The 27,090-nt window shown below is 42.2% G+C and overlaps 1 protein-coding gene across 3 annotated transcripts in view; it reads right to left on the bottom strand.

Moving 5' to 3' along the window:
* The window catches only part of PITPNM3 (PITPNM family member 3), a 143,062-nt gene that overhangs the window by 41,477 nt on the left and 74,495 nt on the right, over positions 1-27,090 (bottom strand). For 2 of the 3 annotated variants that reach the window (XM_064468276.1, XM_064468277.1), the window contains 3 exons: positions 11,228-11,304; positions 8,832-9,067; positions 966-1,155 (listed from right to left, as the gene is read on the bottom strand). In XM_064468276.1, coding sequence (XP_064324346.1) covers positions 966-1,155; positions 8,832-9,067; positions 11,228-11,304 — 503 coding nt within the window. The remainder of the gene's footprint in view (positions 1-965; positions 1,156-8,831; positions 9,068-11,227; positions 11,305-27,090) is intronic. The other variant, XM_064468278.1, reaches the window with a different exon arrangement.

Below are 27,090 nucleotides of genomic sequence, written 5' to 3'. Positions count from 1 at the left end.
TCTTATTACTGCTATGGAAAAGAATTTGTTTCTGTAATGACACACGTGCTTTCCTTCAAAGATTTCACTGTACTCTACATTACTTTTTTTTTCTTTTTTTTCTGAAGTCTGGAGGTCACTGTACTTTAAGGAAGTGCATGTTTCCAGCTACGTAGAGGGCCCCATCACAAAATAATTTCAGTAACTCACACAGGGTAGCAGTATCGTATTTATTCTGTGTGAAGCAGGAAAGTACTGGTTTGTGTAGTCTAAAGGTGGAGAGGCAGGGACAATAACTGTGACACATCAGCCAGAAGTCTGCAGGTGACTTTACTGGGGAGTGGGTCACACCAGAAAAACTGCATGACTCTCCCAAAGTTACACAGGAAATCTGCAACACTGCTGGCAACTGAGTATTTGTCTTCTACGTTTCTTTACTGTCAATTGTTTTATTACTACTGTGATAAAGGCACAGTAGTAACACTGGCAAAAATACTGAGGCAAAAAGAAATAGCAATAGTTAAATGTTGGATTCCTTATGCTCTTAGTCACAGATGTCCCAACTTTTCCATCAGCTATAGCAGGTGTGTGAGGAACTCAGCAACGCAGATGATCATCTGCCTTGGGCCGGCATGCTCCTTCACTGGTTAGCGTAGCACACTTACCACGCAGCTAAGGCTCTCATACGTTACCAAAGTCCATAACAATACTTAGTAAGAGCTTAGGGGTCAAAATGCTTCTGGGAGAAGGTGTAGTATCTTCTACCAACTAAGTCCAGGTTAGATACTGCACAGGATTCCAGAAGTGTCCTTCTCATGCTGGGCCCTGAGAAAGCATTGTGTGTAGATAATCCCGTGCTAACATTCATTCATCATATTTGCAGTATTGTCCCAGACTCAAAACTCAAAGCCCTCAACACAATGGCTTAAAAAGTAACAGCCTTGCTCCAAAGAATTTTACTTTGATATAAGAGAAAATAGTCCTACCTGTCCATTAAAACCAGCCCCATCTGTAGATTTGAGAAATTCATTGTAAACTTGATTGGCTCTACTGATCACCATGGCAACTGCATCCTGGTACTGTGGGGATGAAACAGCCAGCAAGGGCAAGGCAGCCAGTGGGATATGGTCTTCACTGCTGCTGAGACAGCTCTCATCATAGCTGTAGGGATTTAGGCTAGAGAAGGACATGCTATCGTCAGGAAAAATATAAGAGGCAGCACAAAGCATTAGAGAATGAACAGTTAGTTATTAACAGAAGTGGGCTGGGCTACTGCAGTTCACAATGAGAGAATACAGGAATGACCACTCCCTCACAGAATTCAACTCCTTAAAAAAATGAAGTAGTTACTGCTTATGTGAATGAGACCATGCTAGAAGGCATTTCTGTAGTTCAACATACTTGGTGCAATTTTTCCACATAGAAGTAGACGTAAATTAGAACACAAAAGAGATTATTCTGTTTCAAACTTTCCCCCCTCCCCCCCGCCCCATAACAACTTACTACATCAAAGAACAGGATCCAATCATCACAATGGGACACTGTTTCCTAGAACACAGGTGTGACAGATGTATGGTTCAAAAGCATATAAAAACATTTTTCCCAGTGTGCCATCCTTTCAAAAAGGGGGAACAAAGCTGCACACATTCTGAAATCATACATAAATGTTTGCACAGTAACATTTTGCAAAACGAGGTGACTTGACTGAAAACACAAGCTTAAATTTGGTAGGATGTCAGTTTTATTTTAGCTTGGATGTGCACCCTGCAGGTTTCTCTGTAAATCTGCCAATCATGCCTTGACTGATTTTTATTGATGAGTGGGGAAAACAACTCAGAGAGCCAAAGACGCAAGGCATGTTAGTGTGTGCCAGATTCTCTTACAGTAAGTTGACTGTCCTTCAGAGATCAAAGAAAAGTCAGAAGCATTTTGGATAATTCAGCTCATCCAAAGTTCACCCAAAGCCGCAGGCAGGCAACAGCAACACTATTCTGTATTCGCTTTCTTTAGGAACTTTGTGGGCTATCACAATATTGAAAAGCAAGTTGCCTGAAATGGAATTAGAGCCTGTCTTTGCCAAAACCTGCATCCTTGAGACTATTGCTAGGGTAACAGAAGAAGAACAGACAACTTGCAGTGCTCAAGTATGGAAGTTGGTCTGTGTTCATGTTCTGAGCCTCACTGGACATTTCCACACCCGCCTCTTGCTGAAGCACTCCAATGATTTGGTATTTTTCATCCAAAGTAGTATAACGGTTCCTATGTCCTGGAGCTGACCTCAGCTGGTCAGCCAAGCTGTGTCGATTTACCAATTAACACAGCTTCGTTTTGCCAGCTGATTAGATCATCCAAATGAACAGCAGACATACAGTTATGAATACTAACTTCCAAAAATGAAAAATGAACCTTAAAAACCTACATAAAAAGGCCTTATTTACTATAACAATTGGCAGATAACACCTCAGAAAGGGAAAGGGAAAAACACAGGAGGAAAAAAAATTATGAAGTGAATGTTTGAAAAGGAAAAAAATACCTGCATGTTTTTGTAATACAAGTATCATGCAAACAATATTCACAAGAGAAATACATGAAACAGAGCCAATGGAAAAATGCACAGCTGGTAATATTTTTTTGTGGCTAAGGGAATATTGATAAAACTGAAATTGAGCAACTATTGTCTAGACAATTAATCAGAATTAACTGTCTTAGAAATGAGGTTTTGGGTGTTTTTAATTCCAGTTTATTTTCTTGTAAAGGTTGCGGCCACAGAGGCCTCTGTTGCTGTCGTAACCACACACAAAGGGAAGAAAGATCCGGACCACTGGAATAATGTATGGAAGAGATGAAGTTGTTTATCACAGGGAACATGCTAAGTATTAGTACTGAAGCTGAGACAAACAGGTAAAATATCAGCACTGGAGCTGAAAGGAGCACAAGTCTTGGTATCTCAATGCATTGGCAGGACACTGCAGGAGGTCATTCCAAAGCACCAGCTTGGAAACATCACACTTGCACAAAGGCTGGAGAAGGAGAGGGAAATCACAAGGAAGCAGCTGAAATCACTAAGTGTAAAAGCCAGATAAAGTCCCCCGTGTTAGAACCTGAGTTCTCCCTGATAAAAGGCAGCAAATGACTAGGCTGCAAGACAGAACTGGTCTTCCATGGTGGGTGATGGTACACCTGGCTCCCAGGGGAGAGCGATTGATGGCACAGTGATATCTGCCAGCAGGGATAATAGACTGCACCGTGGAGATGGGTGAGGGGTTACTGAACCTGGGGAGGGGTGGGAGGAAAGGAAGAACAAGGGAATAAAAGCTTATTCTGAATGCAAAAAGCATCTGGCTAGATGCAGACCAAGACAAAACACTGGTCCCTCCTCAAAACTTCCTCAGGTCAGCAGTCCTAGACCATGGCAGAGGTGAGAGGAGAAAGCAGAGGCAGAAATCACCCATATGGTAACACTTGTTTGGATAACTGTCACACAACAGTTTTTTGACATTTATGGTTTGGCTGTCGGCACTCTGTGCTGACAGTCCTAGGGACTCACTACTGCTGTTTCTAAATGCCAGAATATGCTTTTACTTCCTCCACTTTAAAGAAAAACAAGGAATAGAAAGTACTCAAATCATAATGACCAGACTTCTCCATACACTTTCTAATTAAATTCTAAAACTATTTTAAAAAATTGATTGGGAAAATGCAACAGCACGAGCTTACATTGCAGGACCCACCACTGTGCTGGGAGCATGCAAGGGGCTGAGCACTCCAAAACTCATCCAACAAAACGCTGTCATCTCATTTGATTATTCATATGCTTCCTAACTATAACTTCTGTTTTGGCCTTGTTTTCCTTCTCTCTCTCCCCACCAGATTTGCAATTACTACTCTCCAGTTTGGCTAATACTGTAATTTAGGAGCTCTAGTCTGAGGTGTGAATCAATGTATGCTCATCAATTTGTGTGCTATAAAAAGCACAATAGTTGATCCTCTCTGGCATAGTTTTCTCCCTGAAAAGGGAAGAGATGGCTCTCCAGTCATCTAGATGAAAGAAATATGTGACTTAGTTTTAACTCTTAACTGTCTTTAGCAGCAAAGATGGAGCTAAGTGTCACGGGAGATCAGTCATGCATTATAAATTTACACAGGTTACATAAACAGTGTCTTTCTGATTTATATGAGAGAGACAGAAAACTGAAGGTAATGGGAGTAGATGGGAGCATACCAGATTAAACAATCTGAAACGTTTACTAGATGGAGTGATTTTGCCCTGAAAGATGCCTTGCCTTTAAGCTACTGTTTGTAAGGCAGGGAGGGCTGCATAGGTGCATTCAGATGAAAAGTCCCAGCGGAATCCCTCTGAACCCAGGCACTCCGCACACAGACACAGCATAATTCAAAACCTGTGCCAAGGTGAACAGAGGGTTGTGCTACCTTGGCACACGCTATGCCTGCACATTCAGAAAATGGAGGATACATTCAAACCAAACAAGAAACCTTGTGCTGCTGCTTAGTCAGTCATCTGGCTCACCCTTGATGAAACATTACAGTAATTAAAAACACACTTCCTCCCCCACAGTTTGCTAAATGGAATGTTTACCACAAGTTTATGTTCCACAACTGCATCCTGGAGTTCTGGCTGTGAAAGCTGCTGGCATGAAGCTGCAGAAATGTGAGAGCAGGGAATCATCTCTCCTTTTGTCAGCCCCAGATGGGCACATCACAAGCAGCTCCACAAAAGAACATACCAAGGCAACACCAATCTTATGTCAGTGCTGGGAATGATTCTATAGGACATTCAAACATCCAGCTTGGCCATTTTCAGTCTGACTGAATACCATGCGCTGCAACAAAAGGGGATCAAGAAACAGAGAAAGAAAGTGGGACCTCTGTTCGTTTGGGCTGCCAGCACATACTCTTCCTTCCACTCTACCAGCTCTTCTTCCAGATGGCTGAGACCTGCAGGCACTGCATTATGGCTTACCTAAGAGACACTACTGAGCCCTGTGTCAATCAATGGCCCAAATGGGCAAGGATGATCTCCCAAGCATTTTTTGATGCTTCACCTCCTCTTCTACTATCAGTCCTCCTGCTTTACAGGGCAGCAACTTGGACATGCGCACGCTTTTCTTCTCTTGGTTGTTTCAGTGTATTCCCCCTTGGTATGAAGTCAGGCACACCTTCCACCAGCCTGGTCTGCACCCTGCCACCTCTTCCTCCTATTGCCTGTCACAGCTTTAAGCCCAGCTAGCATTTCAGAACTTTAATGCATTCCTCGTCTCTCCTCTCTAACTCCGCCATCTGGACAGCAGGCATCACCATTCCCTCGCCTTACGGTCCAAAATGTGGCTGTAGACCTCCTCAACTCCTCGGCAGAGTTTTCTGCTCTACATGAGGTTCATATGTATCCTTGGGCACTACACTGTAGCAAAAAGACTATAAAAGCGACCAGTGCTTACGGGGAGCCCCAGACAAAACCAAGAGAAGTTTCCCTTTGCTTAGAAAAGAAGAAATCAAGCAGGTCTGATTCTCTCCTCCCCACCACTGCAGAGTTCACTAGTTATTCCTGGTTTACACTTGTAGGAGAGTTGAAGCAGGCCCAAGAGCCTGTGTTTCTTTCTCCTTTCTCCATCATGCCATTTAAAATATTTATGTCAAGGAAAATATCACTAAGGAAAGAAATGTTAACTGAAAAGGTTCTCTCATTTAATGAGTGAACTTCAAGACTGAAAAAGCAGGCGAGGAAGAGCAGCTACTGAAGTGGATACATCCAATGGAAAATTCCATGTGTTATTTCTAAATTCATTTCACTAGAGCCATGGGGACAAACAACAACATCAAAAACATTTTAAGATTTTAATTCTTTCCCTTACAGAATATTCTGTATCTCCTCAGCTACCCTCTAGAACACTGCTTGGGCTAGTACCCGAACTAGAGTGCGATCAGAACTACACTACCAGAATGACAGAATATAATTCGTTATCATTATGACGCTGTGGAAGCCAATCGTACAGCGCTCAGTGGGAAGCCTGCTCACCACCTGCTAGAACTTTCACTCATTTATTGTGCAAGTAACGCTGCATGGAAAAGTTGTTTCAGTGGAGGGAAAAAATGTAAAAATAAGTTGGTTACACTATTGCTCCTACAGGTCCTTGTTTCTGCATGAACCTTGTAAGCCTACCTGGCCATTTAATAGGCTTGGAATGAAAGTGTAACATCTCCTCAGTCATACAGGCTAAGATCAGCTTTTGTTCCTTGGTGTTAATAATCTGACAAACAAACACCCAGATCACTCTCCTTCCCTCACAAATCATCTCCTTTCATACTTAACAAGGTACCAGTTGTCAAAGTAAAGTCTCAGCATCGCAGTTTCCTTTCTAGCTTTCAGGGCACATGCCTTAACCACAGTACTCCCCTACTCCTACATCCCTTAAGCTTTCCTCATATATCCTAGGCTAGAGGCACAATCCAGGCAGCAGAAATCCTCCTGTTTCTTTCTCAGGCTTTATGTTAGGCCTTTGGTTAATAACAGAAAAATTCCTCCTTCTATCATTTTAGCCTTGTTTCTGTTCAACAAATTTGAGAAGTGACGCACCGACAGACTGATGTTCTCATTTAAGGTCAACCAGGAAATCTGTTACAGACACAGGAATAGTATCCGCATCTCCTGATCCCCAAGTGGACACTGAAACCAGAGTCATATTTCCTCTCCCGAAGGAGTTGCTACATGTCATTTTTCACATCCCATAGCATTGTCAAAAAGAGCACATACCTGAAATTGTTACCGCCGTACACATAACAATTGTTAATTTTAACAGTAGTGGTTTTGCAAGGCAACGGTACCTTTCACACAAGCATGCACACGTAACTTCAGAAGGTACCGTTGTTGATGCACAGTTAGCAGCTCAGAGTTATGTTCTTGCTCTGAGGACAGAAGTGTTGGAGTCACCACCCCCGGAGGTATTTGAGAGACATGTGGTGCTCAGGGACGTGGTTTAGTGGTGGGCTTGGCAGTGCTGGGTTTATGGTTGGACTCAATGACCTTAAACATCTTTGCCAACTGAAATGATTCTATGATTCTACGAAATACTAGACTAAGCAGGTCTCTGAGGTGCAGTTGCTAACTACTCTGACAGTTGCATTTAGTATTTCATAGTGACTTGGTTTTGTATTGAAATATTATCACAGCTTTTTACACAACAATAATTTTCACATGCAGAAGTGACTCCCAGGAATCTCAGAAAGCCACTAGACTTAATGCCAATGTGATCCGATGAACTGTATCTTTAAGCTAGACACTAAGAGACATGTACTAAAACATTTTTGTGAAAATTTTCTTAATCCTCCCTGCAAAAAACAACCTCCTCCAAAAAATTCCAACACCCCCAAAATTCTCCCCAAATCCCAAACCCACCAAACTATTATTTTTTCCGTTAATAAGCAACTTCCTAAAATGAAATCATTATCTCTGCTTCATATAGCAACTTGTAAGTGTTTCCTAGCAGATCCTGTCTCAGACAGAAACAGGACCTGACAGAAATCTAAGTGTGAATGTCTTGTAGCATAACCATACAACAGCTCAGTGTCATCTAAGTTTGCAGAGTTATGCTAGTTGAGAAATTTACTGATTTTATCAATGACAAGGTGATTGAGATATTCTTGCCTAGCACTCTTCATTAGTGAAGAGCTGATCCAGTGTCCACTGTAACACACGGCACTCTCTCCCAGTTGCTCTCTAGAAGCCCCAGAACTGGGGTCTCTACCTTTATGCAAGTGAATTATCGAATTCCTTAAAAGCAAACCACCCATCTGCCATGTTAGTAAGGGCAACCTCGTGGGTGCCATCTCCATTTACGTCAGTTAACAAATGGATCTGCTCAGACAGGAAAATCCATCAAAGCTAATGGAAGCCTCTCTGCACGCAGCCAAATTGTAGTTGTACTGCCAGCTGAAGCCTTCAGGAGCCAAATGCACTGCTTCCTAGAGATGCACCCTTCGTAGCCCATTCAAGACAGCTCTGTATGTGTCATTCTTATAGGTTAATGACAATAAATGAGTGGCCTACCACAAAACACTACAGGACCTCAAGGAGCAGTAGCTGCTATCGGGAGTGAACAGCTACTAAAGTTTTGTCATCTTAAAATGTAAAAAACCTGTTCATATGTAAATTCTCTCTAAGATGTGTTAAATCACTCTTGTTTTAGATATTTATTTCTGCTCTCAATTTCCAGTGCAAAGCGGCATTTACTTAAATTGGTCTAGGTTTCTCAGCAACACTTCACAATCTCTACTTTATTCTTAAACCAATGTTAGCAATATGCCATTTTTGTTTCTAAAACAGGAAACATTAAAACTGTTGGGAAGGTTTTCTGTAACATCCTGCTCCTACAATGCCAAATAATGAACAGATAAGTAAGTCAGACAAACGTCAGTTGACATGTCCGCAGGCAGATCTAGCTATGTTTCAATTTTAAAATAAGATAAAAGTTGACTACTGATTTTTTGGGGTCAGATTTGGGGGTGGGAGGAAGTCAGCAGTTTTCACTGTTTTCTTCTGTCCAGATTTCTTCTTGATTTTTTTTTTCTTTTGGATGCATGTGGACAATAGGCTGTAGTCCACCATGGGGTTTGGGGTTTTTTTTGGCTTTGGTGGGTTTTTTTGTGTTTTTTGTTTTGGTTTGGTTTTTAAAAACAAATAAATCCACTTTGAAAAGGTTGAAAGATCCTTCCAAGTCTTGCAGTAAGCAGAAGATTAAGAAGGATTCACAACATTTCATCATGAAAAAGACAGGTCACAGAAAGCTATTCAAAAACACGCTGCAGAGCCAAACATTAGAAAATCCAAATCAACTTACTTGGAAACAAGAGAGAAAGCTGCTGAACAGATTGTTGGGCAGGGAACAAGTCTGATTAAGATGTGGCCCAAAGCGGCAGGGAAATGGGCTCGGGTCACTTTCTCAAACACAGAGCTGAAGGTGTTGATGTCTGCCAGCTTGCTGCTGTGGTCCCCACCTCCAGTGTCTAAGATGTTCCCCCCATGTAGGATCAAAATTAGCACATGAGTTTTGCAGTTCTGGTGTTGAACTCCTTCCTGTGAGAAAAACAGGGAACAAGAGGGAGGAAGCGTTTTTATGGGCAGTGCTGGAATACTCGGTGTCAACGTTCACAAGCAGTTAGCAATGATTTTTTTTCTCCCACCCCCACCATGATCTTTTTGTGATATTTGCCTTCACTGGGGGGGCGGTGGGTGGGTGTGCCTTGTGTTCCACTTAATTCAAGTACGTCTGAACCAGGTAGGGCACACTATGCTCTGCCAGAAAACCCTTGCAGCACAGATGTAGGTTTCAGATTAACAAAGATTATAAACAGCTTTGTGTACATCAAAAGCTATTTTAAATATATTGAGACTGGAGAAGAATTCCAACATCCACAGACAGCCTAAGCGAACGTCTAAGTATCATGAACAAGGCTGCTGCGTTTACTGGAAAGGTTCTAACTCAAATTGTCACAGGTTCTGAAAAGACAAATTTCTCTGCCAATAAATACATCCAGCAAAAGCAGCTGATACAGTTAACTCAGCATTTTGAGACTGGCAACTTCTTACTGAAATTAAAAATGGGGCTAATTTGCTTAGACATTTTCTGAAAGAGTAAAAAAATGTATCATTGCCAATATTCATAAACCTCACAAATACCTTTGTGAATATGTGCACACACAGACAATAATCAGTGCACGCCATAGATTGAGACTGGAAAAACATTTTGAATGTCGAATGTCTCACAACTCCACTTTTTTTTCTTCTTTACCCCTTGAGAGTTATGTGCACTCAAAGAACTCAGTAATACATTAAAAGATTAGGAGATTTTTGTTTTAAAATCTTGATTGCCGTTTTCTTCTTTGCTTTAGATCACATGATTCCTGGAGACTTCTAGTTCCTGACCAAATATGAACACACAATAAACACACAGTAATATTTCTTGCATTTGTCTGAGGATTGTTAATTGCTAGATTGTGCGGTTTAGTGAGAATCAGGCAATATTCTGGACACTTTATTCTTAAGGTCTGGAACGAAAGCTACAATCTTCAATGGTAAATAAAAATGAGAAAAATTGCTCCGAGTTTGACAATAACAACATCAATCAGAAAAGCTGACAAGTAAACCCACCCCCCCACGCGCACATACATTTCAGTTTAGTGAGGGAATGTTTTGACATGGGTAAGACAAAGAAATTGGTAACTTTAGCACCTGTATAAAGGTGACTGAGAAATGGCTGAAAATGAGAGAATTATAAGTTGTTCCATAAAGCCACTCTCTCTGTTAAGCCCATGATTTTTAGTATCCAGCAGCAGTATTCATTGTGAAGGCATTTTGCTGACCTGCCTTGTATCTGCTTAAGAACTGGATCTTATAAGACTTTTTAAGGTTCTACTTTTCCTTGCTCTAACTTACCATTTCCCTCTCCATATTGTCCCATTCCAGTTATTCAGAAGAGGAATTTAATTCCCTTTAAAAGCTAAGAATAGCTCCTTCCACAGCCAATGCCAGCTTGTAAATAAGTGGCAGTGCTGATGGTTTGATAGAACTGAAAGCTTCAAAACAGAGGGGAAAAATTCAAGCAGGTCAACATTGCTAAAGTCGCTGTTACAAAAAGTCTCTCAGCTGGATTTGACTGGTATCCGTCGCAAGAGGCCTCAAAGGGAATGAAATTAATTTGCCTCTCAGCAGTTGTTCAGCCATGACTGAGACAAGGGGCTCCAGGGCTAATCAAAAGGACATCTGAACTCAGACTGTCATCATTTTCAGGGGGCTGTAGGACTGGAGTTCTTCAAAAATAGAGAAGTAGATATTTCCATTGCCTGTCCTATGTGTGGACAGAGGATCTTTATCAGTTAACTGGAAGGAACACAACTTGCTTAGCTTCTTTGCTGCTTTAAAAAAAAACCAAACCAATTCTGTTACTACCAATTTCACAACTGCTGAATCTCCTTCACAAAACCTGCATTTCCACTGAAGCACTACGTAGGCATAACAATTCCTCTTCAGAGAACTGGTCATATTTCCACCTAAGTAATTATGCAATGCTTAAAAAAGCTTGTGATGATTTTCAGTGATTGCATGTGCAATTACTGAACGAGGGAAAGACACACTAAGCCACCAAATGGGTTTGTAATTCCATAATACAATATGAGAGCATTTCCACGTGTCTACTCCTTGGAAATCAGCACAGCTTGTTTTGGGAAACAATCTCACCTCATTGTCCTCGTGTATTTCAATACTGCCTTGTGCCGGGAACTTTTGTTTTCTTGAAGAGGTTCTATATAATTCACCTGAAAGGAAAAGAGACATAATTGATCATATAAATATTTGGCTGCCTCAGCTTTTACAGACATCTAGGAAGGTAAGGCACATTCCTAGTTTCAAGACAGAAAGATCTGTTCACAAGAAATCCTGTGGACAAACAGAGCAATACAGATGGTTTCTTGCAGCCCTGCATATTAGAGGTTCTTCTACTCATAACAGCAACATTTAGAACAGGCTCAGGTGCTTATACAGAGGTGTGTAGTACCGGTACAGCTGCTGTTGGTCACCTGTGCCTTTCTGGAGCAGAAGTAGAAGAGGTCACCCGAGGTTCTGTGTCATTTCTGCTTATCCCATACAGATATCTTAGATGCTCTGGTATATCTTTAATGGCGCTAAGCACCTATATATAGGCAAGTGAATTAAGCCTTTAAGGTTTTCCAAAGACCTTCAGGATCCAGGTCTTCCACAAACCTCTGTGACTACCTGGGAAACTCCCAGAAATAACTGCAGCATTCCATTATCAGAATGCAAAATAGGTGTAAAAGACTGTAGAGTAAAAGACCATTTTTCCTCAAAAAACCTTGTAACCTGAAAAATAGGAAGTGGCATCGCAGAGGAACACAGAGCTTGGCTAAATACCTTTTCACAACAGGATCCTGCGTGCAGTATCCTCTGTTATAAACACAACAATGAAAGGCTCTGCATCGACTTTGGGTTTGGTCATGCGCCGAAGACTCACTTGTGACTACTTCTTAGGCAGCAACCTGCTGTAAGCGGTGGAACATTCACGACACTCAGCACTTAGTCCCACTCTACTCAGCGCTTGTCAGGCCACACTTGGAGCACTGTGTACAGTTCTGGTCCCAGCTATACAAAAAGGATGTGGACAGGCTGGAAGGGGTCCAGAGAAGGACCACCAAGGTGGTCAAAGGACTGGGAAGCTGCCATACAAGGATAGGCTGGGAGAGCTGGGTTTGTTCAGCCTTGAGAAAAGGAGGCTCAGAGGGGATCTCATCCCCATGTACCAGTACCTAAGGGGCAGCTACAGAGAAGATGGAGACTCCCTTTTTAAGAGGAGTCCCATGGAGAGGACAAGGGGGATGGACACAAGTTGCTCTTGGGGAGATTCCGATTGGACACAACAGGGAAATTTTTCACTGGAATAATCTCCCCAGGGAAGGGGCTGACTCGGCCACGTTGGACACCTTCAAGAGTCGGCTGGACAGGGTGCTGGGCCGTCTTGTCTAGGCTGGGCTCTTCCCAGAAAGGTTGGACTAGATGATCCTTGAGGTCCCTTCCAACCTGGGATTCTGTGATATCAGCTTTAAGACCATGACACTGTCCACTGCCTGCCTTAGGAGGCAAAATTTACAAAGCATTTCTTTGCAGAGAGAATGGTCAAACACTGGAACAGGTTTCCTAGAGAGGTGGTCGATGCCCCATGCCTGTCAGCATTTAAGAGGCATTTGGACAAGGTGCTTAATAATATGCTTTAACTTTTGGTCAGGTATGAAGTGGTCAGGCAGTTGGACTATAAAATCATTTTATGTCTCCTCCAACGGAAAATATTCTATTTTATAAAACTTCTACAGCTGGATATGAAAAGACTTGCCCTCTGAACAAACATTCTCTGTCCTTGAGGACAAAGAAGAAGATGATATAGCATTATCCACTCCCCCCCACCCCCCGCTGTGTTTCTTCAGTCATTGAAGAGAATTGCTACAGGATCATTCTGGTCTCTTCGTAATGCAGTCTTTTTTTCTACAGCTGCATGTGTAGTTACCTAGGAAACAGCTGGAGGATGAAATTTGATTAGCATTGTTGTCAGCTTCATTGTCATGTTTATACATAGGGCCAATCTCTTCCTTACAAATTAAAGGTATGTTCCACACTCCTGTCTCTTACAGCACTTAGGAGACATCTACATCAGAAGTTAGCAAAGCTTTGCAAAAAACACACTGAAGCCCACTTACTCACATTTTAGCTTACAGGGTTCTGCAATCAGATCCTGGAATGCTGATTTCTCATGTAAAGAAAGAGGAGGCAAGAAGAAAACATCAAACTTCTGATTTGCTGCTGTCTCTACGAGGTATCCTACTGGCCATTGTGCTTCATTTCCAAACGTAAGGACAAGAAAGTGACTGCTGGTAGTTAGCAGGGATTCACAAAGGGAAAGTCACGCCTTACCAACCGGATAGCCTTCTGTGATGAGATGACTGGCTGGGTGGATGAAGGAAGAGCACTGGATGTTGTTTCTCTCAACTTTAGTAGGTCTGTCAGACACTGTCTCTCACAGCAGCCTCACAGAGAAACTGAGAAAGTGCAGGCTACATCCGAAGACAGCGAGACAGACTGAAAACTGGCTGAACTGCTAGGTTTAACGGGTTGTGATCAGCAGCACGAAGTCCAGCTGGAAGCCAATGACTAGTGGTATACCTCAAGGGTCCACTACTGGGTCCAGTCCTGTTTAGTATCTTAATTAATGACCTACATGATGGGACAGAGTGTACTCTCAGCAAGCTTGCAGACAATACAAAACTGGGGGGAGCAGCTGAAACACCAGATGGTTGTGCTGCCATTCAGAAGGATCTCAACAAGCTGGAGAAGTGGGTCAAAAGGAATCTCATGAAGTTCAGCCAACTGAAATGAAGTCCTGCATCTGGGGAGGAATAAGCCCACTTAGCAGTACAGGCTGGGGACCAACCATTTGGAAAGCAGCTTTGTGGACAAGGACCTGAGGACAGTGGGTCCTCAGTGTGGGGGAAATCTTATCAATGTGTACACATGATGCGAGGAAGTAACGAAGATGGAGCCAAGTCCTCTTCATGAGGGTCCGTGAAGACAAGAGGCAATGGGCACAAAGTGAAATACAGGAAATTCCATTTAAATATAGGAAAGAACTTTTTTAGTGCGAGGGTGGTCAAGCACTGGAATGGGTCACCCAGATGAGTTATGGAGTCTCCATCCTTGGAGATATTCAAAACCTGACTGGACATACCCCTAAGCAATCTGCTCTAAATGGACTTACTTTGAGCACAGGAGTTGGGCTATAAAATCTCTAGATGTCCCTTCCGATCTCAGTCATTCTCTGAATTAGAAGACACTGGAACGCAATAATTAGGTTTTTATGGCCTTCAGAACATAGGAGTTCTTTAAAAATTAGTACCTGATGGCCACTATAACCCACAAACCAGATATTTGGTAGGATACTCCCTTTGAATTTCTAGCAGTATTATGAAAACTTCAGTTTTACAGCAATCAGCTGGCTTTTTTAAAAAGGCCCTAGAAAGAGTAAGAAAACTGAAACCTGATGTTTTTCCATTTAGAATTTAAAACATCTTCAATGTGATTGCTTCTGCTACCATCTCAGTTTCCTAACAGTAACTTTTTACTTAAGATAGGAAACATAGAACATATACAAGTAAACCTGAGAGGAAGACTTTAACATCTAAAACATTGTCAGGTTGAGTTTATTTGTTTAATCTGCTAGCAGTCTATGAACCAGCCAATATTGACCTAGGAACAACAAATCAGTTCCCTTTGAAATACAAACTCTAGTGATACCTATAGTAGTAGAGATGTTTTCTGCTTTATCTGTTAAATTCATGACTTCTCCTATGCATTTCGCAACGTTTCCCTCTTTACCTTATGTCATTGCTCTCCAGAATATTAAGATACAGAATTTAAAAAGCTACAAATTATTTGCCTTTTATTAAAACATGCCAAAATGGCAAAATTGCCATGATTTACTGATTTACTGCTAAGCCCAGCATCTCAACCTCTCCCTAAACATAACCGCTCTCACATAGTGAGGAGCAGCAGTGACCAGGAAGTTCTTTATGAGACCTAGGGCATGGCCAAACTATGGCGTGGCCAAACTATGCCAGTTTTTGTTTAAAAGAAAACAATTAAGAACTGAAAGTGCCAGGCTGATTGAGATAACACCTTTTATTCCTATACCTCAGTGGACTTAAACAGAGAAATTAAATATTGCAACATGTCACCGAAGGGGAATTACTTCAGCTGAAGTCATGGGGGTCAGTTCTTTGGAGCGGACAAACATGCTTCTCCCTTCTATACTCAGCACTGAAAATTCCAGACAAGATGTGAATCCTCCTGTCTCTGTAACACCTCCTCCTCCCTCTCATGGGGGGAGGAGGCGGCTTTGAAACCCTTCTGAATGTCAATACCAGAAATTTGTAATTTAAAACTTTGGCTGACTGCAGTGGTGCAGCCTTAAAATTCTACTCATCTCACAGAGGTTAGCTGTTCCAAGAAAAACTGGGAGGCCTTCCTCCCTCCATGACAGATGCAAGTTTTGGGAGTTAATGAGAGAAGATTGTACTAAATAATAATACCAAAGTAGTTCACTAACAGCGTCCTGGATTTAAACACATTTTTCCTCTGTTTCTTCCAGCACGTCGGAAGAAAATAAATGCATCGCATAAAGCTGCAGATGACTCAGTTTACGCTTTTTTTGGCGTTCTGAGTTCACACCCTGTTTGTAGTTCCACTCCATTTGACGTACAGTTATAGGCAGCCTGCCAGACCCTAAGAGAGCGGACTGTAATTTTCACCTCACCAAGAACACTGATTAAGCAGGGTCTGGGCAGGTTATTCTAAAAGCACTGAATTTAGTCCAAAACACATTTTGAACACTCTCTACTCTTCTGCATTAGGATTAAGTGCTAATTCTACAGCGGACTCTACCACTAGCTTTCCTTATAGTCACTAGAAATTTATTTAACGTCTGTGGCTATGTTTCTCCATATTTAAAAACAAGGTAATTATTCTTGTCTTTCTGGCAGGCAAGGATTTAAAGGATTAGTCATTTAATACTTCTATTAAACAAAACAATACAACAACAAAACCCAATACACCAGAAAATAAACCCTACAGCAACAACACATACTCTTGTATTTGCATTTGGTGGAAGCAGAGACACCTGGAAAGGAATTGCATTTGGTGGAAGCTTTCCTTTCCAAATGCAACTCCTTTCCAGGTGTCTCTGCAATTTAAAGCTGCTTCTAATTAAAACTATTGTTTCCAAAAGCCTGTCCAGAAGACTCACTTTTTTCTGAAGGTCATCATATGAAAAAGTGTCAGTTTTTTAACATGTAAGCTCACAACAGAACCATTAGTTTTGTGTCATGCAAAAAGGATTATTCAGGGCCATGAGACATCACCTTATTCTGAAACACAATGTTTATCTTCAAAGGAATGGTGAAACAGGAAACCCAGGACTCCTCAACAACATGCTCATGAACCTCTTTGGTTATCTATATGGTGCAAGGCACTAGGCGAATTCTTCCTCGGATTACTTGTGTTCCTTTTACTGTTCCTTCGAAAATCTTGTTCTAGAGAGATGCTTTTAGAAAGCAGAAAGGGTGGTTTGCTTTTTCCCTAATGCATCAAATGTCAGGTTGCAGGATAGTTCCTGGCTTCACACACAGAAAAATATCATAGGTAACTGGACATTAGGATTCTAGGCATTGTTTTAATCACAATTGCTATTCTGTCATTAAAGTAGCCCTCTATCATAAAATTGGGCTTCATTCAAAACTGCTTTCTCACTTCAACTGAGAAGAAGAAAGAAAAAAGCATTATATCAACGGTATTAGAGATTACAGAAACAATGACGCATAGATCAGTCTGTGGAAGCATGCGAGGTATTCTTTTCTTTCAGACATGCCAACACGCACAGTGCAACTGCCTTCAGAACACCGCTGCTCTGCCAAAAAATTCAGGCTGCAGTAATGTTAGAAAGTATCCTGTCTTGTTTTGAAAATCTGCACCCAGAAGAACAGTTTTAACATAAGAACAAGGAGATTTAAAAAAAAAGAAAAAAAGAGCAAAGGCAAAAGGGAAGCCAGGTGTTTTTGCTGATTTGCAGCACAAGTCAGGAATGCCAATGGACAGACCTTCGGCATTGCGCTGCCCAAAGGAACAAACTCGCCTGAAGTCAAAGGAGTCCCACAGTGGGGTGGCAGGGGGCTGTGTGTCACGCGTGTGGCATGTGTAAGGGGATCAGCACATGCCTTTATTTCAAGAGATTTGCCAATTACATACTTTGGAAGATAATCAGATTTTGGGTCTACATCAGTTCAGCTTTGTTTAGGTTAAATACCAGAGACTTAAGTGGGAAGCCTTCTCTGTCCTGATGACAATATAAAAGGTAAGACTATTCAGCAGCTAAAGCTCTGCAGGAGACAGAGACAGACAGCATGACCTACTAAAGGAAATGACACAAATTTAATTAGGCACTGAAATGAAACGGATTACAGAGAAATTATGTGTTTTACTGTTTACTGGAAGGGCTTTAATGAGCTAAAATAATAATACCATTTTGCTGGATCGAACCTCTCTGATGACATTATCAACATATTACAGATTTTTCCAGCTGTCTTGATTCATACCTTCATTATACCAATTTATGCTAACTGTATCATTATGTAAATTACAGTAACAAAAAGGGTACTCAAATCCCATACAGAGTCAGAAACCAGTGGGTTGTAATAGCTTAAATTGTAACAGCTAGTGATGCAGTCAGGAATGGTCAGGGTGGGATAGGATTAAAAACTTTCTGTTCATTTGTTTTGTCTTGTTTTCTAATTAACCTGCAAAACCCACCAGCCTCAGAGTCCACGAGGCTTCTCAAATCTTGCACAAAGAGAGGAGACACAGGACGGCAGAACATGCTGAAATCTTGTTCCTCAAGAAGGTCAGCTTCTCTGCAGGCACCCAAACTAACTGATCGGTAGTGGGTAGCTGGTAGTGCCTAGTTCCAACTGTTGTCCTAACGTACAAAAGCAACCAGGTCTCCAAGCACACTGAGACCCTTCAAAAACTCAGCCTTTGTTTTAATGCTTTCCTGGGAGCAAAACACTTGAAAATCTCAATCTAGGCAGAGCTGCTGAGCCACCCTACACTGCTCTGGCTCACATTACTGAGCAGAGCGAATTCTTCGGACTGTTGAGTGAACTTGGCCTCGTATCACATTTTTGCTTCAGTGTATGCTGATTCTGTGGTACCTAAGTGTGGTGAATTGACCTTAGTGGGACGCCAGGCACCTGCCTGCTGCTCTTATCACTCCCCTCCTCAACTGGACAGCAGCGAGACACTATAACAAAAGGCTCATGGGTCAAGATAAGGACAGGGAGAGACCACTCAGCAATTACCGTGATGGGCAAAACAGACTCACCTTGGGGAAATTTATTACCAATCAGAGTAGGATGATGAGAAACAAAAACAAATCTTAACACACCTTCCTCCCAAGATCAACTTCACTCCCAAATTCTCTACCTCCTCCCCCTGAGTGGCACAGGGGGACAGGGAATGGAGGCTGCAGTCAGCTCGTCACACGTCGTCTCCGCCGTTCCTCCCTCCTGATGCAGCCCAGGATGCGGTTCGCCCTCTTGGCTGCCAGGGCACACTGCTGGCTCCTATCGAGCCTGCTGTCAACACACACCCCCAGGCCCCTTTCTGCAGGGCTGCTCTCCAGCCACTCCTATCCCAGTTTATACTTGTGTCTAGCACTGCTCTGTCCCAGGTGTAGAATCTGGCTTTTGTTTTGTTAAATTTCATGCCATTGATGATTGCCCAATGTTCCAATCTATCTGGGTCCCTCTGCAAGGCCTCTTGTCCCTCAAGAGAGTCAACAGCACCTCCCAGGTTGGTATCATCAGCAACTATATTGCAGGTCACACAGGTAACGCATAATAAATTTCTAAATCTGGAGAACTAACACAAGAACAAGCTTAATGCAGCACAGAAAAAAACGTCTGGACACATATAATCTTGTAACAGTAACTCCATTAACAGTTTACAATAACGCTTCATACTGCCCAGCAAACCCCTCCAGAACACTCCCTGCTTCCTCTCACTACGTACTACAGTGTTTCGCACTTTTGCCTTTTCTGCTAATAAGGGCTGTTGCTCCCTTTAGATACTGGAAGAGAGAGACAAAACAGTCTGAGTATAACATATAGTCTGTAAAACATTACAGCGGTGTTCTGAAGTTTAAGACAGCCACCAGACCTCTTATTCTGTCTATGCATCAAGTAATCTCTGTCCACTGCAAACAGGCAGTGTGAGAGCAGCACACTTCCACCAACCTTTCTTTGCTACTCTCAAGCTTTGCTACCCCCATTTTCAGCCTCACTTCCTGATCAGATCAGAATATATCACTATTCCCTGCTTCCTGAGTTCCATGAGAATTAATAAGTTAATAAAAGAAGTAAAATAACAATGAGCTCAGTTCTAAACTAATATGCCTCTTCTCAGAGAACCAGATTATCCATAAAGTTAGTCTAATACTCTATCACACAGGTATTTACTCCACATTTAACACTAACTCTGCTCCAGTTTCGTCTCCTCCACACAGAACACAGATGAAAAAATAGTGAGAGGTTTTAATTCTCTGCATCACTAATTCACTTACAGCAGTGAAAAACTAGCCATGCTGTGAACCAGGAATACCAAGATCTGCACATATTTCTGGATTAGGCATCACTCAGAAATTTTGCCCAGTAAGACTTTAATAGTAGCTGGAAGGTCTAGTATTTTCAAATAAGGCTGAGATAACATAGAAATCAGAGGGCAGAGTACAAAGTACTCCTCACCCCCCTCCCTGGAACATTCTCGTATATCAGAATAATTTACTCAGTTCCTTTACAAAAATCTAACAAAAGACCTTTCTTGACCAGCCTTGTCTGTTCAGTCCCTATAGTCAGGCTCCAAATCCAAGAGTCGGGCCAGAGATTTATACTCTTATGCTATTCATGTTTTGACGGCATACATTCAGACATCAGGGTTCTACAGAGCTGGTTGTCGGACAGACAGGAAACACAGTGAGAATCTTCTAAGGGAAAGGTTCTGAAAATATTATTGCTGATTAGAAGCAAATCCTACCCTTTGAAGACAAGGATGCCTTTTTAAAAGCGTTGCCATCTCTTCAGGTGCCACACCTCGACTGCAGTGTCATTCCTTGGCTCTTCAAGAACAACAGCTACTACAGTCCACGTAAGTGGGAATAATCCATGCTCATTAAAAGCAGGCTCACCTGGAGCTCTTCATGGCTGTTTTCGCTTGGTTAGTTACACAGCAGATCTATGTGGTGTGAGGTGAGAGTGAGCATGCCTGTGGGAGGGGGAGAGGAGGACCCGTTCAATCCCAGTAGCTTTTGTACTGTAGCAAACTCAGCGGAGGAGCCTTTCATTACACTCCCCAAAATTTAGTGACACAAAGCAGCACTTACTCCTTCTCAGAGCAGAACCACCCAAATCACAGGAAACAGGATTGTCACTAACCCTGATCAATCTACATCCAGAAAAAACACCACTTTGTACTGATATGAGCTTGACACTTTGCGTGGGCTAAGGAGAGACAGACCACATTTAGGAGACAGAGGAGTATTTTTCTAAATGATTTAATGATGAAGTTTTGCTTGAAGTTGTTTATGTGCTTCAAAGGTCAGGAAAAAACCAGAGGGAGAGATTATCAAGCAGAAGACTGCAAAGACAAAAATATGTCAGCAACTACCATGCTGCTTGGCTATTTATCACACAGACCCACTGACCTGTGACCCTACCACTCCTCTGATGGCTATGATGTGTCTGTCAGACATGCATGGATTTTGGGTATCCAACATCACCCTTGGAACAATATTCTCTGTGAAACACCATAGAAAACCATTCACATCCTAGAAATATCCTGTCTTTATTTACCTCTCCGTAAATGACCAAAATGAAACTGCCTGTAAAAAAAAACCAAACCAAAACAGTAGGGCAATACAACGCGTGGAATCTCTCTGGGATGTAAAATGTCTACCAGGCCTCAGTTTATTTACGTGTTTCAGTTTCTGCGCTGTGACAGGTCTCTCACCCGTGCAAACAGCACAGTATTTGCTTGCAGTGCTGCAAGGCAGAATGTAAAAAGTTCCTGTTGGCTGTAATGAATAAATTGCATAGAGCAATACCACTGTGGCTCGTGATCGCAAGCCTGAGAGAATGAAATGAAGGGTGGTGTGTTTTATGTAAGAACATGAATGAATGCATCCCTTCCAATCACTCAGTTCAGAGTAGTCAGAACCACTCCGGTGACAGCAATGCGTGCAACTCAGCTCTATGGTTTGAAATCTTCCTGTGACTCTTGTCCTCTTCCACTAAATCTGCTGTTGCAGGTTTTGCAAAGCTAGAATTGTTAGGAAGCCTGATGCAGAAAAGATAAAACTGACTTTGCAGAAGAGAAGAAGGGAAAAGGTTTTATTCATCATAACACAGTCAAAGACACATGGCGCAGGAAACACACTCTTATTCGGCCAGGAAATTCTAGCTCTATTTGGCAGGAACATGCATACAGAAACACTAACCCACACATCTGCAGACACCTATCTAACCAGATGTTTGTGTGCACGCAAGTTCTCAAGTAGCAGAGCTGCCCCCAGTGCAGACGCACAGGGCTGTTCTATAAGGAGGTGGTACCACAACACTAGAACAGCTCTAGTGATCTCAGTGCTGTCGTGTTAAGTTCATCCCTCCTCTCCAGGTGACATCCAGACCAGGAGACAAAATGGAACTGTAATAAAAACTGGCCCCTGAAATGGGGTCTAGCTGCCTTCCAAAATACTATGGAAACATCTCCTATTTCACAGCACCTGCTAGCTTGAAATGCAAGAATCTCTAGTAACCCTGTTTTATTTAAAATTTAAAAAATAAAATCTATTGGTTGTAAAATGCTACGACAAATCGGGATTACCCCAGAAGTTATCTGGGCTGCTTTGGACTATTCAGAACTGCTTCAAACACAGTCGTTATCTACCGGCTCCTACCTCTTTGCCAGCCTCCACATCCAAAGACAACAGGAGCTCTTCCTCCTTTCAGTTCACCCAAGGGTGGACACAAAGTCCTCCCCTGCACACCACCCCACATCCCCTGGCTTTGTTGGCAGTAGGGTCTGCAAGGAGCCCTCACAGAGACACTGTAGATGGACACTTTAACAATCTGCCACTCACACCACAGATGAAGACTCAGCAGTCCTGCCAGGCACATTACCAGCCGTTACATTCATGTCCTGAGCAGCCACAGCTCATGACTCCTGCAAGCTCTGGGAGACCTGCATTATACGGAAGGGTAGCTCAAGCACAAGTTTCCTATAGTATCAGACTTGGCTCCATGCCTCAGCATGTACTGCATCACCCCTCTCTTTGGCTGCAGTTCTATCACAATAACCCAGAGGAGAGGGGAAGAAGAGTGGCAGGTCCCTGACTCCATAATTGTGTACCTCCCAGCTCAATCTCAGTTTGGTATGCACCAGGAGCTCACTGTAAATAAACCTCTGGAGAGGCTGTGGAGTTTATGTATCAAGTGTTTTTTGCAAGGAAAGAAAGATCTCGGCATTTAGACAACTTTCACACAAGGGCTTTAGAGTCCCTGTAGAAAAAAAACCCCAAAAACTTAGTAATGTTTTTTTACAGGAAGAAGGGTTGACCTCAAACATCCCTGCTGAACCCTCCCTGGACAATACACTGCAGGCACAGGTACAATCCTTCCAGAAGCCAGCAGAGCAGGTAACTCCACTGCAATAAATTAATGGAGAAATTAGATGAATGTCCATAATTAATATTAGCATTTGTTTCTTTTATTATCAAAAACATGACACTAAATAAGCATTTTTCAGTGTTTCTACCTGAGTAACATCTCACCTCTGACACTGTTGTACTGTCTCTATGTTTCACACACATAAGTCATCCACAGCATGCTGTGCCCAGTATAAAGAATATACAAGGGTGGAAGCCCATGAAGACCACTGGCCCTCATCATTTTGAATTACCTGCAAACAGGACAACCACTCTTGTCAATTGAGTGAGCCCAGTGTGGAAAGCGCAGTCATCCTGGAGAAATAAATCAGATGCTTTAACCATTTTAATGCTTCTCTTTAATCATGTGCAGTTTCAAATTCCATTGGACTATATGATCTTGAAAGGTGCCTTCCAACCCACACCATTCTATCATTCTATGAACTCAGAGAAAAGGATGCAGATATAACTGTTAGCCTCCAGTGACTAGATCAACATTCTTCTGAGTAAATAATTTCTTCTCTTCCCTCCCTCTCTTGTTATATTCCATGTGCTATAAAGGAAACAGCAACCAAATTTATCCAGAGATCTCCTAAGAGTAAGACTTTACAAAAGCCACCAGGTCCTGTTTCCTAATGTCTCTGTCTCCTCAGTACCTTCCTCACACAAAATTCTGCTGGGTTCAGATTATGTTACTGTGGAAGAGTGCACTCCTGATTAAAGCACAGCGCAAGAAATTACATAGGAATGCAAGCAGATAGGTTCAGCTAGGCAGCATTCAACTGCTGAGAATCCATCTGAAACAATTCAGGCTGACAGTAGCAGAAACACTGGTTTAGGTTTGTCTCAGGTGCTCCATTGCCTAACACGCAAATCTGCCTTCCCTGAACAGCATTTATTTCCAGGTGAGACACCATCACCTAGTCTATCACAACTGGACTGTAGTGTGAAATGGCACTCATAAACCTTTCCCAGGTACCACAATAACTATATCTGGCTGCTAAAGGTCAACAGCTACGTGAGTATTACCAGTCATCTGGGGAGTGCTTATGATTCAGAACTGGCTTGCAAAGATGTGGCATCTACAGTTTAAAAAGAGACGGGGAATGTCTCCTAACCTATTCTTGTCAAGTCACCTTTCAGGCAACTTAAAATAACAAAGCAAAACAAATCAGACCAAAACTAATCCTGGGTTGCCAAGTTTTCTAACTCTTTTGTGCAAGAGAGATATACACCAACAGTGAGCACAACTCCTGCTCCTCAATACACTTTTTGGTCTGCACGATTAGATGTAGGTCTTGGTGGGTGAGGGTGAAGGTTAGGGGTGGAAGAAAGTCAAGGAGAATGACACTAAATACTGTTAGTCACACTGGCATCTCTAAAGAAATGAGACAGCCAATCCAGGGGGCACGACACCTGAGCATCTGACACAATCTTCCATTGCAGGGTTAAAAAAAAGTTAATTTATAGAAGTTGCAGAAGAAAGCGGCTATTTTCTGATAAGTTATCTGAAAAGCTAGAAGGAATTTTTTAAGCACTCTTGTCATACCTCAGGCAAAATTCTGGGATGTTTTCCCAGCAAGTTTTGTCAGTTACGTATTTGTTCTCTCCCTCCCAATTAATTGAAAGAATCTCTTTTGTTATAACAAGGCAGTTTGGATAGGGAAAAGTCAGGTGCAAGAAGCACAGAAACTAAGAATGAGTTACACAAACTCACCTCTTTGCACTGCTGCACTACAAGAATCTGAAAAAAAAATTTAATAAAGAGACTACCAGTGCCATGAAAACAGCTCCTGTGTAACTGAAATTCAGGCTTTCTTAATGCAGAGAGATATAAAGAAACCATGTTAATAAAAATATAAATTAAATTGAAATCCTGTATCAAACATGCCTTTTTTAACCCTAGTCTAGGAGCCAAAGTGCAAGCCTAGAAAGTTAGCCATGCCCCCTTCAAACAACTACACAACATGCATCAGTTGCTCCCTCAAACCTCACCGAACCCTTCCCTGATACCACCAGCACAACAAGCTTCACTTCACTTCTCTCCAAAGAATCGGGAAGATTAAGGGAAATTCCATGCAAGCCTTCAGCTGAGTTAATGTAGGTCTAATTCAGACAGCATAAATTCTGTCCCGGAGTTTGAACCAAGTATTTCTAAGTTGCCTCTTAGTGGCTTCTTGCTCATTAAAGCTTCTCAACTGCTCTCTACAAGCCCTTAATCTCTCAGTCATGTAAGAACAGAAATTCAGGGTAGTTGAATGTGGCTCGCTGTGCTTCACTTGCTAATGCTTTGTTCCTTGGGGAATTCCACCGACAGTTTCAAACTGGCACAGAACATTAAAGCCTGTGACTGCGATTCCTTTTCATTGAATGAACAGACAAGTTAAAATATATTTTTATATGTACGCATCACCATATTTAAAGAGAGTTGACAGAACACTGTATCCATTGCATCTGCTGTACTTCTATGTACTCTATTTCCAGAGGTGAGTCAGTTAACGATCCACAGCTCAGAAAAACACAGTAATATAAGTCAGTTATATACAGATACCTCCCCCTTCAAATATATCCCTTAGAATAGCAGGAAGGGAAAAAAGGGTATTACCCGACTTTCCATGAAAACTCCAGAAGTTATTGTTAGAATATGTTCAAGTGTCAGGCCACACCTGGAAGCACTGTGTACAGTTCTGGTCCCAGCTATACAAAAAGGATGTGGACAGGCTGGAAGGGGTCCAGAGAAGGGCTACCAAGGTGGTCAAAGGACTGGGAAGCTGCCATACGAGGTTAGGCTGGGAGAGCTGGGTTTGTTCAGCCTTGAGAAAAGGAGGCTCAGAGGGGACCTCACCCCCGTGTACCAGTACTTAAGGGGCAGCTACAGAGAAGATGGAGACTCCCTTTTTAAGAGGAGTCCCATGGAGAGGACAAGGGAGATGGACACAAGTTGCTCTTGGGGAGATTCCGATTGGACACAAGAAGGAAATTTTTCACAGTGAGGACAGTCACCGTTGGAATAATCTCCCCAGGGAAGGGGCTGACTCGGCCACATTGGACACCTTCAAGAGTCGTCTGGACAGGGTGCTGGGCCGTCTTGTCTAGGCTGGGCTCTTCCTAGAAAGGTTGGACTAGATGATCCCCGAGGTCCCTTCCCACCTGGGATTCTGCGATTCTGTGATTCTGTGAAGTGTTGAGTAAATGCTTCAGTGTTCTTACCTTACGATTAACTATATAAGAGCATTACAATCTACCAGCTGGAAATACATACTGCCTTAGATTTTGATCACAGATGAGAACACACAAGCAAGCACACATGCAGAAAGCAAACTGTATTTCAACAGCATCCAAACAAGTTCAAATAAAGTCACCATATGGTTGAAATGTTTAAAATAGCTGCTAACAGCACAGGGAAGGCAGATGATTTGTTCTCTAAGCAGTGCTAAACCTCTTGGACTCTTTATAAACAGACCTGAAATTCCCTTGGGATTCAAAGGATACAGGACTACGTTAAAACAGCTGCACACCATAATGGAAAAAAATGTGTAAGACCAACCCCCAAAACTTTACTCATACATACTCAAGCACACAACTTGGCCAGTTTGGGACTGTAGTAACTGCAGTAAGACAGTACAACAATCTAAAAACAGAAACGAGAACTCTGAAACAGATCAGATCACATGAGTTCAGACAGTTTTGCCCACGTCAGGTTCTTCATCTTCAAAGCAGGACAGTTAAGGCACTTTTGATAAAGATAATAGGCCATCTATAACAGAATAACCGGAAAAGTGTAAGGTCTCATAGCCTCAGCCCTTCAACTAATCTGTAACTTACAATAATGAGAATGAGTGAACAAATTGAGCAGGGATCTCCTGAATGAAGATGAAGTTGGTAATCCAGAACAGCAGACTTAATTTTGAATTCCAAAAGAACAGTGTCAAATGGGCTTCAATACACCAACAGAGAAAATCGGTGTCGGCTTCATTTCATCAGACGTGACACACATTACCACTATATACTTCATGATGTTTATGTCAAAGACAGCAGCTCTTCCTTTTAACCTCTCATCACTCAGAAAGATGCCGTGCTGCATTACACCACACAAAGCTCTGCTTTAGAAACACACGCACTAAAGTATCTCCACAGGAAGCCACTCCGCAGACCAGGAGCAGGTCAAGGCACTATGCACAACGACAATTAAAGAGAGAGAGAGAGAGTGTGTGGGGAGAGGTTGCAGGAACAACCC

Source organism: Phalacrocorax carbo, chromosome 17 (assembly GCF_963921805.1).
Source record: "Phalacrocorax carbo chromosome 17, bPhaCar2.1, whole genome shotgun sequence".
In the NCBI taxonomy this organism is placed as follows: domain Eukaryota; kingdom Metazoa; phylum Chordata; class Aves; order Suliformes; family Phalacrocoracidae; genus Phalacrocorax; species Phalacrocorax carbo.
Note: the sequence above shows the minus strand (reverse complement) of the source record. Positions and strands in the feature narration are given on the sequence as shown.